The sequence below is a fragment of the Salmo salar genome, chromosome ssa01, assembly GCF_905237065.1.
Source record: "Salmo salar chromosome ssa01, Ssal_v3.1, whole genome shotgun sequence".
NCBI classification, from domain to species: domain Eukaryota; kingdom Metazoa; phylum Chordata; class Actinopteri; order Salmoniformes; family Salmonidae; genus Salmo; species Salmo salar.
This window is the reverse complement of record NC_059442.1, coordinates 125,375,012-125,390,267: the sequence shown is the minus strand read 5'-3', so window position 1 is coordinate 125,390,267 and position 15,256 is coordinate 125,375,012. Positions and strand designations below refer to the sequence as shown.

The 15,256-nt window shown below is 45.0% G+C and overlaps 1 protein-coding gene across 2 annotated transcripts in view; it reads left to right on the top strand.

Annotated features, from left to right (window-relative positions):
• The window catches only part of sardh (sarcosine dehydrogenase), an 88,887-nt gene that overhangs the window by 46,312 nt on the left and 27,319 nt on the right, over positions 1-15,256 (top strand). For both annotated transcript variants that reach the window (XM_014125677.2, XM_014125682.2), the window contains exons 11-17: positions 141-231; positions 333-474; positions 9,005-9,088; positions 9,344-9,457; positions 9,713-9,851; positions 10,432-10,545; positions 12,665-12,812. In XM_014125677.2, coding sequence (XP_013981152.1) covers positions 141-231; positions 333-474; positions 9,005-9,088; positions 9,344-9,457; positions 9,713-9,851; positions 10,432-10,545; positions 12,665-12,812 — 832 coding nt within the window. The remainder of the gene's footprint in view (positions 1-140; positions 232-332; positions 475-9,004; positions 9,089-9,343; positions 9,458-9,712; positions 9,852-10,431; positions 10,546-12,664; positions 12,813-15,256) is intronic.

Below are 15,256 nucleotides of genomic sequence, written 5' to 3'. Positions count from 1 at the left end.
AGAGAGGGGAAGGGAGAAAGGTATTTTTTGGGGGGGGGTCATAAACCTTACCCACAGGCCAACGTCATGACATAACCTATCTAGCTGTCTCTAAGTGTGTGTGTGAGATACTGATCTGTCTATCTGTATGTGTGTTGCAGGTATGATGCTGGGAGGAGGCTGTGGCAGGGAGCTAGCCCACTGGATCATCCATGGACGTCCTGAGAAGGACATGTATGGCTATGACATCAGGTATGTACACACACACCACACACACACACACACACACACACACACACACACACACACACACACACAGAGATAGTTGTCAAAGCTCTCGTTCTGCTCAACAGGCGGTTCCACCACTCCCTGACAGACAACAATAAGTGGATCAGAGAGAGGAGTCATGAGTCCTATGCTAAGAACTACTCTGTAGTGTTCCCCTTTGATGAGCCTCTGGCCTCTCGCAACATGAGGACAGACCCCTTCCACAAGGTATTGCTTGGTCACCACAAGTCATTACTCCCCCTCTTATCCACTTCCTGACTGCCTTGCCTCTCTCTTCACCAGCTCTTTTCTCACCACACCCCTTTTTCCCTCCCTCTTCCTCTACATTTTCATCTTTCCTTTTCTCTCATTTGTTCATGTGAAGCTGCAGTCTCTCTCTCTCCCTCTCTACCTACCCCTCTCTCTCTCTCTACCTACCCCCTCTCTCTCTCTACCTACCCCTCTCTCTCTCTCTACCTACCCCTCTCTCTCTCTCTACCTACCCCTCTCTCTCTCTCTACCTACCCCTCTCTCTCTCTACCTACCCCTCTCTCTCTCTCTACCTACCCCTCTCTCTCTCTCTACCTACCCCTCTCTCTCTCTCTACCTACCCCTCTCTCTCTCTCTACCTACCCCTCTCTCTCTCTACCTACCCCTCTCTCTCTCTCTACCTACGCCTCTCTCTCTCTCTCTACCTACGCCTCTCTCTCTCTCTCTACCTACCCCTCTCTCTCTCTCTCTACCTACCCCTCTCTCTCTCTCTCTACCTACCCCTCTCTCTCTCTCTCTCTACCTACCCCTCTCTCTCTCTCTCTCTCTCTCTCTCTCTCTCTCTCTCTCTCTCTGTCTCTCTCTCTGTCTCTCTACCTACCTCTCTGTCTCTCTACCTACCTCTCTGTCTCTCTACCTACCTCTCTCTCTCTCTACCTACCTCTCTCTCTCTCTACCTACCTCTCTCTCTCTCTACCTACCTCTCTCTCTCCCTCTCTACCTACCTCTCTCTCTCCCTCTCTACCTACCTCTCTCTCTCTCTCTACCTACCCCTCTCTCTCTCTCTACCTACCCCTCTCTCTCTCTCTACCTACGCCTCTCTCTCTCTCTCTACCTACGCCTCTCTCTCTCTCTCTCTCTACCTCACCTCTCTCTCTCTCTCTCTACCTACCCCTCTCTCTCTCTCTACCTACCCCTCTCTCGTCTCTCTCTACCTACCCCTCTCTCTCTCTCTCTACCTACCCCTCTCTCTCTCTCTCTCTCTCTCTCTCTCTCTCTCTCTCTCTCTCTGCCTCTCTCTCTCTCTCTACCTACCTCTCTGTCTCTCTACCTACCTCTCTGTCTCTCTACCTACCTCTCTGTCTCTCTACCTACCTCTCTCTCTCTCTACCTACCTCTCTCTCTCTCTACCTACCTCTCTCTCTCTCTACCTACCTCTCTCTCTCTCTCTCTACCTACCTCTCTCTCTCCCTCTCTACCTACCTCTCTCTCTCTCTCTACCTACCCCTCTCTCTCTCTCTACCTACCCCTCTCTCTCTCTACCCACCTCTCTCTCTCTCTCTACCTCTCTCTCTCTCTCTCTACCTCACCTCTCTCTCTCTCTCTCTCTACCTACCCCTCTCTCTCTCTCTCTACCTACCCCTCTCTCGCTCTCTCTCTCCACTCACCTCTCTCTCTCTCTCTCTACCTACCCCCTCTCTCTCTCTCTCTCTACCTACCCCTCTCTCGCTCTCTCTCTACCTACCCCTCTCTCTCTCTCTCTCTACCTACCCCTCTCTCTCTCTCTCTCTACCTACCCCCCTCTCTCTCTCTCTCTCTCTCTCTCTGTCTCTCTCTCTGTCTCTCTACCTACCTCTCTGTCTCTCTACCTACCTCTCTGTCTCTCTACCTACCTCTCTCTCTCTCTACCTACCTCTCTCTCTCTCTACCTACCTCTCTCTCTCTCTACCTACCTCTCTCTCTCTCTACCTACCTCTCTCTCTCTCTACCTACCTCTCTACCTACCTCTCTACCTACCTCTCTACCTACCTCTCTACCTACCTCTCTCTCTCTCTCTCTACCTACTTCTCTTCTCTTCTCTTCTCTTCTCTTCTCTTCTCTTCTCTTCTCTTCTCTTCTCTTCTCTTCTCTTCTCTTCTCTTCTCTTCTCTTCTCTTCTCTTCTCTTCTCTTCTCTTCTCTTCTCTTCTCTTCTCTCTCTCTCTCCTAAAGCCTCTGTCAGCTGGGAGGCTAACCAATGTTAACACATAATAATAGACAGACAGTTGTCTGGATTTAATTCAAGTGATAGAGATAAAGGAGAGCGATTCCTCAGGAGGAGAGGAGGAGAAGCAAGGGTGCCTCTGGTTGTTTTATTCTATTAGCCTCTCTCACCTCACCGTGCGATTTGGCTAATTGACAGAGTATTGTGACGATAGAACAAATGGAAATTGTGTGCGTGCTTTTGTGTTGCGGGTGGGGGGGGGTGTAGTGGTCTATGTGTGTGTGCGCACTCCTGTCTCTTGTGTTTTACTCTGAGTGAGCCGTGAAGCCATACTCTACAACGACTGCATACAATAAATTAGCTACCATATTTTCACATAGTATGCCTCAATTGACATCTCAGCCCTTTTGAGACAATTACAGTACATCATTAACAGATGGAATTAGTTAAAACCCCTCGCCATGTCATTTGAAGAAAGTCACTCGATTAAAAAAAAAAATATGAGCATGATCAACAACACATTCAACTCAATCGTGTAATTGTGCGCCTGAAGTAAGCAGTGTGCGTGTGTAGGACTTGTTGCTAAGCTACTGAATAAAGAGAGAGCACTGCTTTAGTGTTCCAAAAATACCTTTTAACTGGCAGCCAGCCCTCTCCCCTCCGTTAATCTAGTGAGCAGATCATCCCACTTTGGAATGGCCTGTTGAATTAGACAGTTAGCAATAAAGCTGCTAGCTGCTCGTTTATTACACGTGCGATCCCTGCTAAGATGGCTCCTAAACGAGACACTTAAAATATTGAGGTTATCTCAGTCTTATAAGAAATAAAGCTTCTCTCTCTGTGTTTGTGTGACTGTTGATCAAGGGTGCTGTGTGTTGTGCGTGCGTGTGAGAGAGTCTTGTTCATATCGATTGAGCTTCAGTCACATACTATGAATACTTTGTATGAACAGGAACACACACGCATACACACGTCGATACATTGTATTCTCTTTTTCAAGTTGTTTGTGCTGTTCCGTCCTCATCACAACACACTCAAGGTTCAAAACACACTCACAATAACAAAGGTTTTATCTGTTGTTCCAGCTGACTTTATCCATCTGCAGTATAAAGATAATATTGGATTAAATCAATGCTGCCCTCAGCCAACTCAGCTCCCAACTCAAGGTAATGGAAGGGCTCCATTGGCATGGCAACAGCAATCAAAACAGCTGCTATTATTTTTGGAACTATATGTACTGAACAAAAATATAAACACAACATGTGAAGTGTTGTGTTTCATGAGTTCCATGTTTCATGAGCTGAAATAAAAGATCCCAGAAATGTTCCATATGCACAAAAAGCGTATTTCTCTCAAATGTTGTTTACATCCCTGTTAGTGAGCATTTCTCCTTTTCCGAGATGATCCACCTGACAGGTGTGGCATATCACGAAGCTGAGTAAACAGCATGATCATTACACAGGTGCACCTTGTGCTGGGGACAATAAGGCCACTCTAATGTGCAGGTTTGTCACACAACACAATGCCACAATGTCTCAAGTTTTGAGGGAGCATGCAATTGGCATGTTGACTGCAGGAATGTCCCCTAGAGCTGTTGCCAGAGAATTGAATGTTAATTTCTCTACCATAAGCCGCCTCGACGTCGTTGTAAAGAATTTGGCAGTATGTCCAACCGGCCTCACATCCGCAGACAACGTGTAACCACGCCAGCCCAGGACCTCCGCATCCGGCTTCTTCACCTGTGTCATCGTCTGAGACCAGCCACCTGGATAGCTAATGAAACTGAGGAGTATTTATGTGTGTAATAAAGCCGTTTTGTGGTAAAAAAAACTCATACTGATTGGCTGGGCCTGGCCCAACCATGGCTGCGCTCTTCCCAAGTCATGTGAAATCCGTAGATTAGGGCCACAGATGATGTGTAATCTCTATTGCACTCCTCTTTCCCAGCTGGACAAAAGGAACACCTATGTGAGAAGGCTATTAATTGACTACAGCTCAGCATTCAACACCATAGTGCCCACAAAGCTCATCACTAAGCTAAGGACCCTGGGACTAAACACCTCCCTCTGCAATTGGATCCTGGACTTCCTGACGGGCCGTCCCCAGGTGGTAAGGGTAGGTAACGACACATCCGCCCCGCTGATCCTCAACACGGGCCCCTCAGCGGTGAGTGCTCAGTCCCATCCTGTACTCCCTGTTCCTTCATGACTGCATGGCCAGGCATGAATCCAACACCATCATTAAGGTTGCCGATGACAGAGCAGTGGTAGGCCTGAACACCAACAACGATGAGACAGCCTATATTGAGTTCAAAGACCTGGCCGTGGGGTGCCAGAACAACAACTTCTGCCTCAACGTAATCAAGACAAAGGAGATGATTGTGGACTACAGGAAAAGGAGGTCCGAGCACACCCCCATTCTCATTGACGGGGCTGTAGTGGAGCAGGTTGAGAGCTTCAAGTTCCTTGGTGTCCACATCACCAACAAACTAACATGGTCCAAGCACACCAAGACGGTTGTGAAGAGGGCACAACAAAGCCTATTCCCCCTCAGGAGACTGAAAAGATTTGGCATGGGTCCTCAGATCCTCAAAAAGTTATACAGCTGCACCATCGAGAGCGTCCTGACTGGTTGCATCATCGCCTAGTATGGCAAGTGCTCGGCCTCCGACCGCAAGGCACTGCAGAGGTTAGTTCGTACAAGCCCAGTATATCACTGGGGCCAAGCTTCCTGCCATCCAGGACCTCTATACCAGGCGGTGTCAGAGGAAGACCCTACAAATTGTCAAAGACTCCAGCCACCCTAGTCATAGACTGTTCTCTCTGCTACCACACGACAAGCGGTACCGAAGTGCCAAGTCTAGGTCCTAAAGACTTCTTAACAGCTTCTACCCCCCAAGCCATAAGACTCCTGAACAGCTAATCAAATATTTACCCAGACTATTTGCATCTCGCCCCCTCTTTTACACTGCTGCTACTCTGTTTATTATCTATGCATAGTCACTTTAATAACTCTACCTACATGTACATATTACCTCGACTAACCAGTGCCCCCCGTACATTGACTCTGTACCGGTACCCCCTGTATATAGCCTCGCTATTGTTATTTTACTGCTGCTCTTAATTTTTTAATTTTTTTATTATTACTCATCTATCTTTTACTTACCACTTATTTTTCTTAACTGCATTATTGGTTAAGGGCTTGTAAGTAAGCATTTCACTGTAAGGTCTATACCGGTTGTATTTGGCGCATGTGACATACAAATTTGATTTAATGAATTTATTTCAATTGACTGATTTCCTTGTATGAACTGTAACTCAGTAACATCTTTGAAGTTGTTGTATGTTGCGTTTAATATTTTTTTTCAGTATAATTATGATACGGCAGCATTATTATCATTATAAAAGCAGGAAAATACATGTTTTCTGGTTGAGAAGACAGCAGCCTGTGACTCAGACTGCCCACCTCTCCGCTCCTGGCCAAGAGAGCCTTCCTTCAGAATCTCAGAATGAGGAGGATCGCCTAGCAACCAGGGTTATAACTGTTGAGAGAGAGAAATTACTCATTTCTAGGCACTTAAAATATTAGAGTCCATTAGTGACCAAAGAAAAGTAATGATAATGCCTGATGGTGTCGTGACTTTACTTTTAACTTGAATCTGATGACTGTTATTTATCTAATCAACTAACTATGTTTAATTGTTACCCCATTTAGATTAATCTTGTAACAATTTACTCATTAGGAATTGAGGCACCATGATAGAGGTTCTTTAAAGAGTTACCATCTCCCAAATTAAACTCTAAAGGCTCCCCCCCCCGACCAGCAGTTGGTGTTCGAGGCACAAACGAAAAGGTTGGACCCTTTGTACGGGTTGTTAGTAGATTGGCTATAACCTTTCAACCCAATCTCCTGGTGTTGTGGTCTGCCATTCACCACAGCGTCCGTGTGTGGCAACCGTTCCAGTACCTGCGAACTGAGACGAGGATATCTTTCAGCGATATTGCACAGTGTTTCACCAGTCGGAGTCGCCGGGTCAGTGGCAGGACTGACGCCATTAGTTTTATTGTAAGGACAAGAGAAGTTAATCTTAGCTACAGTATCGCATGACTCCAAGAAGGTGTGAAGTTGCTCACTCACGGACACCTCTTGGTGCAGAATCTGACTCAAGCTGATATTACGATATCTCGTCACATTCAATCAGCAAACCTGAGACTATTCTTTTCATGATTTCAAGCCAGCATTCACCATGAGTGTGTAACTTCACTCCTTCTTGGAGTCTTGCGATACTGTAGCTAATATTAATTTCTCTTGTCCTTCAGACATTTCCGCAAGCACCACGGCAGTCTCAGGAAACAAAGCATCAACGTTTAGAGTGGACTCTGCTTCCGATGATATATTTTCCGTTTGAACGGCATGATGGGTCATTTGTGTTCATGGTGAAAACAGATCGACATATTGGAGTTTGAGTGGAAAGTTTGAGTGGAATTGACTGTTCTGATGTGGGTTACCTTGTGCGCCACAACATTTGTATCTGAGTCTATAGTCAAAGCCCGTGGGCTTGTTTGTTGATCAAGTGGGCCCTGGGTAGGGTTTCGAGTGAGAGCGTCCTCACTAGTGGTGTTTAATTTTGACGGACCTGTTCTCCGGCAATTCCACGCCTAGTCATGGTGACTTATCTTATCCTCTTTCTCAAATCTTTTGCGCTTTTTTACATCTCTTAGCATATCTTCTTGAGCAGGTATTCCCAAACTGGGTGTCGGGGGTACGCCAAATAAAAATGTGTACATTTATATTTTCCAACGGGGCTATACATTTGGGTGAGGTTTTTATCTCTCCTGAGTAGCCTCATTTCACTGCCAAAAATAAAATTAAACCATCTAGTGTTCAGCGAAATAACAACACAATGTCAAATACAGGAAGCCTAGTCAAATAATTAACATCCAATCACATTAACCGTTACTCTAGGCCAGACATTTAGATACATGACAATTTCGAAAAATAAGCCACAGAATTTATTGAGCGAGAATAAAGATGACTTTCGAGTAGTAAGACATGTATAAAAGCAACAGATACCATTAATAAGAAGGGGCTAGAAGCATCTTATATGGTGAGCTACCGAGTGTCTAGGACAGGCAAGCCCCATACTATTGTGGAGGATGTAATACTTCCTGCTGCTGCGGATATGTCTGGGACAATGCTGGGGGAAAAGGCCCAAAAAACTATACAGACAATGACTTCATCAAACAACACTGTTGGAGGTTTTTTGAGAAGTCTGGGGTGACTACTCTCACTTATACTTTGCACACGAACCGCGGCCTGCTTGGAGTAAGAAAACATGAATGTATTTACGTGAAAATGCCTTGGTTTACTGTGTATCTCTCCGAACCGGGCCGCCTTGGAAAGGGGGTTGAGCATTTTCGCGGCACGCTTGTAAGGCTCTTATTGTCCAAAAGGGGTTTCTCTGTTTTTCTCCTCTGCAGTCATCCGGTATCATGTGACTTGTTGTGTAGTCCTGAACAGAAATAGAGTTTATTCTACTTCCATTCACTCTTGAAGATGCTTATTTGAAGATAGGCTAGCCAGCCATGTCAATGGTTCCCAGTGGGGGTGATGAGAGTAGCGGAATACAATGGTTTGAAAAGAGTAGTAGAATGGTCACACTTTAATGAACTTTTCTAGATACTTTACTTATGACAGCTATTCAGCCGTGCCAGTGATTGTCCAGAAGGTGACTTTATCGTCTCTACCTCGTGTTGACATTGAGTTCAAACCACTTTAAACCTGAGTTGCAGCTCTACATCTCTATGGTCTGATATGTTAATTCTTAAACCATAATTTTATACAGTTTGTTCAAAAGGGCGTTTCCGTCAGGCTGACACGCTCTCTGACCTCACTCAGGGGCGTGACTTGTCACTGTGCAGAGTTATGTAAAACCATTATCTCTTATGTCTCCTAAAATCATGTCCTTCTCTTAAGAAAAACACTTTAATCATTTTTCATATTTCATGCGCGAAGATTTGGTTGGAAACTTTACGTAGTGTATATACTTTCCAAGTTGCAGTATTTCCTTTATAACATTTTTAATGACATCACAAAATAACACACCATACGACATTAGTGTTCTTTAGATCGCCCCTGACCATTCCCCACGTTCTATGTTTGAAGACGTCGATGTCCGCGACGTGGCTGGTTTTCCCTTTGTAGTCCGCGATTGTCTGTAGATCCTGCCAAATACGTCTCAGACACGTGGGCAATTTTTTACAACTTTGGCAAAGCGTCTTGTCTCCAAAATGCTGTGTTCGTAACATACTGTAGTTTTGGGAACCGACAAAATGTATGGAGATCAGATGTTTCTTCGATGAGAGAATTTGCTTTATGTCGGCCTAGTTTCACCTAGCTCCGTCCGTTCCCACTACCCTTGACTAGACTTCCTCCTCTGACTACCATATTTGGTGGTGAGAAAACGTTGTAGCCCCTGTGACGTGTCTGGTTTACCCCTTCTGTCTGTGTTATTAGTGTGTGAAGGCTAATTGTAATGCTAATAGTTGTGTCACTGTTTCTCTAGATTCTGACGGAGCAGGGCTGCGTGTTCCAGGAGAGACATGGTTGGGAGAGACCAGGATGGTTCAACCAGGACGGTGCTGCTCCAGTAAGAAACACGCATCTGAGCGGTTGCTGGTCTGAAATCCTTGATCTTTCTCCTGCCGTTGTGCCCTTGGGCAAGGCACTTAAGCCCTAGAAACGGTTCCAGGGACACCTGTCACAATGGATGATAATGAATTGTTCTTCTTGAAAGGATTTGAAAGCAAGTTCATACCATCTGATAACATAGGGTCAGGTGGTTAGTACAGAGAGGAGGTGTAAGGTTTCTGACCATTGTCCTAATGTGTGTTTGTGGTTATAGGTTCTGGACTATGATTGGTACGGGGCTTATGATATTAGCAAGAACCAGAACTACAAATACAACGAGCTGCTTGGCAAGGAGTACACGTTTGACTACCCTCCACATCACCACGTGGTAAGCGTCTGTTTGTACTCTCAACTTCTACCCGGTACAACCAGAGGATTGTACTCCCCCTCTGAATCTGGTTCCTTTCAAGGTTTATTCCTTCTAGTATTTTTTTCCCCTTGCCACTGTGCTGGCAGTTGCTTTTTGGGTTCTTGGTTGGGTTACTGTAAAGCACTTTGTGACCAAATGTTGCTTCATGAATTCATTTGATAGATTTTTCAGCTGATTTTTCAGTCCTTTCAGTCCTGTGTATTTGTTTTTCAGATAAAAAATGAGTGTCTGACGTGCAGACATGGAGTCTCGGTGTTTGACATGTCCTACTTTGGAAAGTTTTACCTCACCGGGCCAGATGCTAAGAAGGCTGCCGATTGGCTATTCTCCGCAGATGTCAACAAAATTCCAGGTGAGTCTTCGTGCACGACTACCACAGAATGTTTGCATACACAAAAATGCGTGCACACACACACCCACCCACACTGCTGGCGCCTGAATAATGTAGCCCAGCAGTACCCAGTGAGGCAGGAGAGGAGATGCAGGACTGTTTAAATTACAGATGAGTTTTGAGGTACAGTCCAATCCATCTGTCCCCACACACATCCTCTGGCCCATGCTGCATGTGAACACTGGAACATTGTGGCTTTGATCTCACTTAGTCATAGTGAGAGGTCTTAGCTAACCTCATGCCACCACATGGCCTAGCCATGACCCCGTGTCTAACACTAGGATATTCTTCATCCATAGGGCCTTGAACTTCTCCTGACTAGGAAAAATGGCTATACATTAAATAATGTTATAGGTCAGGTGACATGGTCAGGTCCTACTAATCAGTCAATCAATGACGTGTGTGTGTGTATATAGCCCTTTTTCGAGCAAACATTTGCCACAAAATGCTTCATAGGACTACTCATCACACCTCCCTTCTGCTGTATGTGTGTGTCCTCCAATGTGCTGGTTTGATTGACAGCTGGATCCTTGTGTTGCAGGCTCTACTGTGTACACCTGTATGCTGAACAAGAGAGGAGGATCTGAGGCTGATCTCACAGTCAGCCGGCTAGAGGCTGGCACTGCCAACCTGCCCCTGGCTCCAGAGGCTAACGGTAAGAGGAGAGTAGGATGGGGATTTCATTCATTTCAATATTCGTTTTTATTATGTATTTGACAGGGACATTGCACATGTAGACTTCTCTGTAGAGAAGCCCTTGTAGAATATTTAAGTAACACGGCGGTAGCTTGCTTGTAACTAGCAGTGGTCAGAGACGCCGTGGCCGAAATCTGTCTTGCGTACGACTTGCTAAAATGACATACTGCCCAGTCAAAGCTCTTCTCTGTCCTGGCACCCAAATGGTGGAACTGGCTTCCCCCTGAAGCTAGGACAGCAGAGTCCCTGCCCATCTCCCGACTATCTTAAAAAATCATACAGCACCTCCTCCTCTCCCCTCCCCCACCCTGTGTGTAAAATGAAGAAAAATACAAATAAAAACTTTTGAACTAACATTCTCAGTAGACTTTTCCCCCTTACTAGCACCGACTTTGCAGATAGTACATTTTTCCTCTATAATGTAGCTATGATACAGTATGTGTTTGTCCCATCTAGCTATCTAAAGATGAATGCACTAACTGTAAGTCGCTCTGCATAAGAGCATCTGCTGAATGGCTAAATGTCTACTTTGAAGTATATTGTAGAGACACTTTTGTAGGAGGGCTTGGGGTGTGATCACCATGAAGTGTGGAATAAATGTAGAGACTTTTTCACCGGGAATCGATGAGTACAGACCTTCCTGCTTTTTGCTACCTTGAAGAATTGCCTTGCCTAACCTCTTTCCCGAATCTGCAATGTTGTGTGGTTCGTTCCACGGAAAGTGTGCCTTTTGTGTCCCTTTTTGATATTTTAAGTAGAAATTGTGCACCAATATTGAATTTTAAGTCTCTTATTGAATGAAAATGTATGAATAAAATTGACCACGTTGCGAATTCAAGAAATCTGATTTGTAGTATGACTAATGACCAGTATTTTGACATGTTCCTCCGTGCACCTTCTGTGACTTTTAACCCACTTAACCCTGACATTTCTCCCAAGTTTTCACCATCATTGTAAAGCCCAAGTTATTTTGTTGCTTTGACAGTCATCTCTGAATATGTATTATTTATTTCATGTGATTTAGGGTCAACCCTATCAAGTGAACTGAACTCTCATTTTAATATGTTGAAACTATTCCTTTTCAAAATAAACATTGAACATCTAATAGTCGAATCATTGTGAGCTGGTCTTTATGGCCATTTTCTGTTGTTTTTTTTGTGGTGGAAAACTGAGCCGGTTGAGCATAACACGTCAACCCTGTTACCCATAGATAAACAGGCTAGAAATGTTTTGACAATTACATTTTTTTGATTGATGTTAACTTTTAACAAGGCACAATTGAAATGCATTCCAGGTGACTACCTTATGAAGCTGAGAGAATGCCAGGAGTGTGCAAAGCTTTCATCAAGGCAAAGGGTGGCTACTTTGAAGAATCTAAAATATATTTTGATTTAACACTTTTTTTGGTTACTTCATGATTCCATATGTGTTATTTCATAGTTTTGATGTCTTCACTATTATTCTACAATGTAGAAAATAGTAAAAATAAAGAAAAACCCTTGAATAAGTAGCTGGGTCCAAGCTTTTGACTGGTACTGTATATACATTTTTTTTATCTCTTGAGATGGGAAAATGTGTTTTTTATGAAGCTGAACATGTGCTCTCTCTTACAGAATGTGAAATGTAAAGTTATTTTTGATCAAGTTGCACTCATCAAAAGGCTCTGAATGGATGGGAACGTCCCATGTACACAGGAAATGCAACACAGGAAAATAGTATCGGTGCAAAGTGCTCCTGAATGATTTCTCCTGCTTTGTAAACAAGCAGCTTGTTCACAAAGTCGACTTCTGAAGCAACATTGAAGTCATTCGGGGACTCATATGAAAGTGGAAGGGAAAACAAATTGAAATCTGAGAACTTCTCTGACGGGTTGTTTGCCTGATCAATGCCCTCCAATGTGGAAATGTGACTCCATATCCACTGGTGTGTGTGTGTGTGTGTGTGTGTGTGTGTGTGTGTGCGCCTGCACTGTCTGTATGTGGGTACTCACTTTTCTGCATGTTTGTGTTTACTGTACAGTATAGATGAGTAAACACCTATGTCTCATTCTTTCTGTCTGGAATCTCGCTCTCTACCAGGTGACGCATACTACCTGGCCATCGGTGGAGGGGTAGCAGAACACAACTGGAACCACATCAAGACTGTTCTCCAGGATGAGGCTTTCAACTGCCAGCTGACTGACTACTCTGAAGACATGGGCATGATCAGCATCCAGGGGCCCAAGAGGTGAGTGTGACCCCCCCCCCAAACAGGTGCCTTAATGTTACCCTTACACTAACCATCCAGTGGCCTAAGAGGTGAAACTTGCTTATTGGTGCATCTCAAAGGGAACCACACAGGGTGGCAGGACCATAGGTTTGGGGGAGACAATGACAGAGGTGAGCCCCCCTCATGGGTGAAATAACAGGTCCTTACCACTGTCCTGAGCAAATCAAATCAAATGTATTTATATAGCCCTTCGTACATCAGCTGATATCTCAAAGTGCTGTACAGAAACCCAGCCTAAAACCCCAAACAGCAAGCAATGCATGTGAAAGAAGCACGGTGGCTAGGAAAAACTCCCTAGGAAAAACTCCCTAGAAAGGCCAAAAACCTAGGAAGAAACCTAGAGAGGAACCAGGCTATGAGGGGTGGCCAGTCCTCTTCTGGCTGTGCAGGGTGGATATTATAACAGAACATGGTCAAGATGTTAAAATGTTCATAAATGACCATCATGGTCAAATAATAATAATCATAGTAGTTGTCGAGGGTGCAACAAGCACGTCCGGTGAACAGGTCAGGGTTCCATAGCCGCAGGCAGAACAGTTGAAACTGGAGCAGCAGCACGGCCAGGTGGACTGGGGACAGCAAGGAGTCATCATACCAGGTAGTCCTGAGGCATGGTCCTAGGGCTCAGGTCCTCCGGAAGCAGAAAGAGAGAATTAGAGAGAGCATATTTAAATTCACACAGGACACCGGATAAGACAAGAGAAATACTCCAGATGTAACAGACTGACCCTAGCCCCCCGACACATAAACTACTGCAGCATAAATACTGGAGGCTGAGACAGGAGGGACCAGAAGACACTGTGGCCCCATCCGATGATACCCCCGGACAGGGCCAAACAGGCAGGATATAACCCCACCCACTTTGCCAAAGCACAGCCCCCACACCACTAGAGGGATGTCTCCAACCACCAACTTACCGTCCTAAGACAAGGCCGAGTATAGCCCACAACGATCTCCGCCATGGCACAACCCAAGGGGGGCACCAACCCAGACAGGAAGACCACGTCAGTGACTCAACCCACTCAAGTGACGCACCCCTCCCATGGACGGCATGGAAGAACACCAGTACGCCAGTGACTCAGCCCCTGTAAAAGGGTTAGAGGCAGAGAATCCCAGTGGAAAGAGGGGAACCGGCAAGGCAGAGACAGCAAGGGCGGTTCGTTGCTCCAGCCTTTCCGTTCACCTTCACACTCCTGGGCCAGACTATACTTAATCATAGGACCTACTGAAGAGATATGTCTTCAGTAAAGACTTAAAGGTTGAGACTGAGTCTGCGTCTCTCACATTGGTAGGCAGACCATTCCATAAAAATGGAGCTCTATAGGAGAAAGCCCTACCTCCAGCCGTTTGCTTAGAAATTCTAGGGACAATTAGGAGGCCTGCGTCTTGTGACCGTAGCGTACGTGTAGGTATGTACGGCAGGACCAAATCGGAAAGATAGGTAGGAGCAAGCCCATGTAATGCTTTGTAGGTTAGCAGTAAAACCTTGAAATCAGCCCTTGCCTTAACAGGAAGCCAGTGTAGGGAGGCTAGCACTGGAGTAATATGATAACATTTTTGGGTTCTAGTCAGGATTCTAGCAGCCGTATTTAGCACTAACTGAAGTTTGTTTAGTGCTTAATCCGGGTAGCCGGAAAGTAGAGCATTGCAGTAGTCCAGCCTAGAAGTAACAAAAGCATGGATTAATTTTTCTGCGTCATTTTTGGACAGAAAGTTTCTGATTTTTGCGATGTTACGTAGATGGAAAAAAGCTGTCCTTGAAACAGTCTTGATATGTTCTTCAAAAGAGAGATCAGGGTCCAGAGTAACGCCGAGGTCCTTCACAGTTTTATTTGAGACGACTGTACAACCATCCAGCTTAATTGTCAGATTCAACAGAAGATCTCTTTGTTTCTTGGGACCTAGAACAAGCATCTCTGTTTTGTCCGAGTTTAAAAGTAGAAAGTTTGCAGCCATCCACTTCTTTATGTCTGAAACACAGGCTTCTAGCGAGGGCAATTTTGGGGCTTCACCATGTTTCATTGAAATGTACAGCTGTGTGTCGTCCGCATAGCAGTGAAATTTAACATTATGTTTTCGAATGACATCCCCAAGAGGTAAAATATATAGTGAAAACAATAGTGGTCCTAAAACGGAACCTTGAGGAACACCGAAATTTACAATTGATTTGTCAGAGGACAAACCATTCACAGAGACAAACTGATATCTTTCCGACAGATAAGATTTAAACCAGGCCAGAACTTGTCCATGTAGACCAATTTGGGTTTCCAATCTCTCCAAAAGAATGTGGTGATCGATGGTATCAAAAGCGGCACTAAGATCTAGGAGCATGATGCAGAGCCTCGGTCTGACGTCATTAAAAGGTCATTTACCACCTTCACAAGTGCAGTCTCAGTGCTATG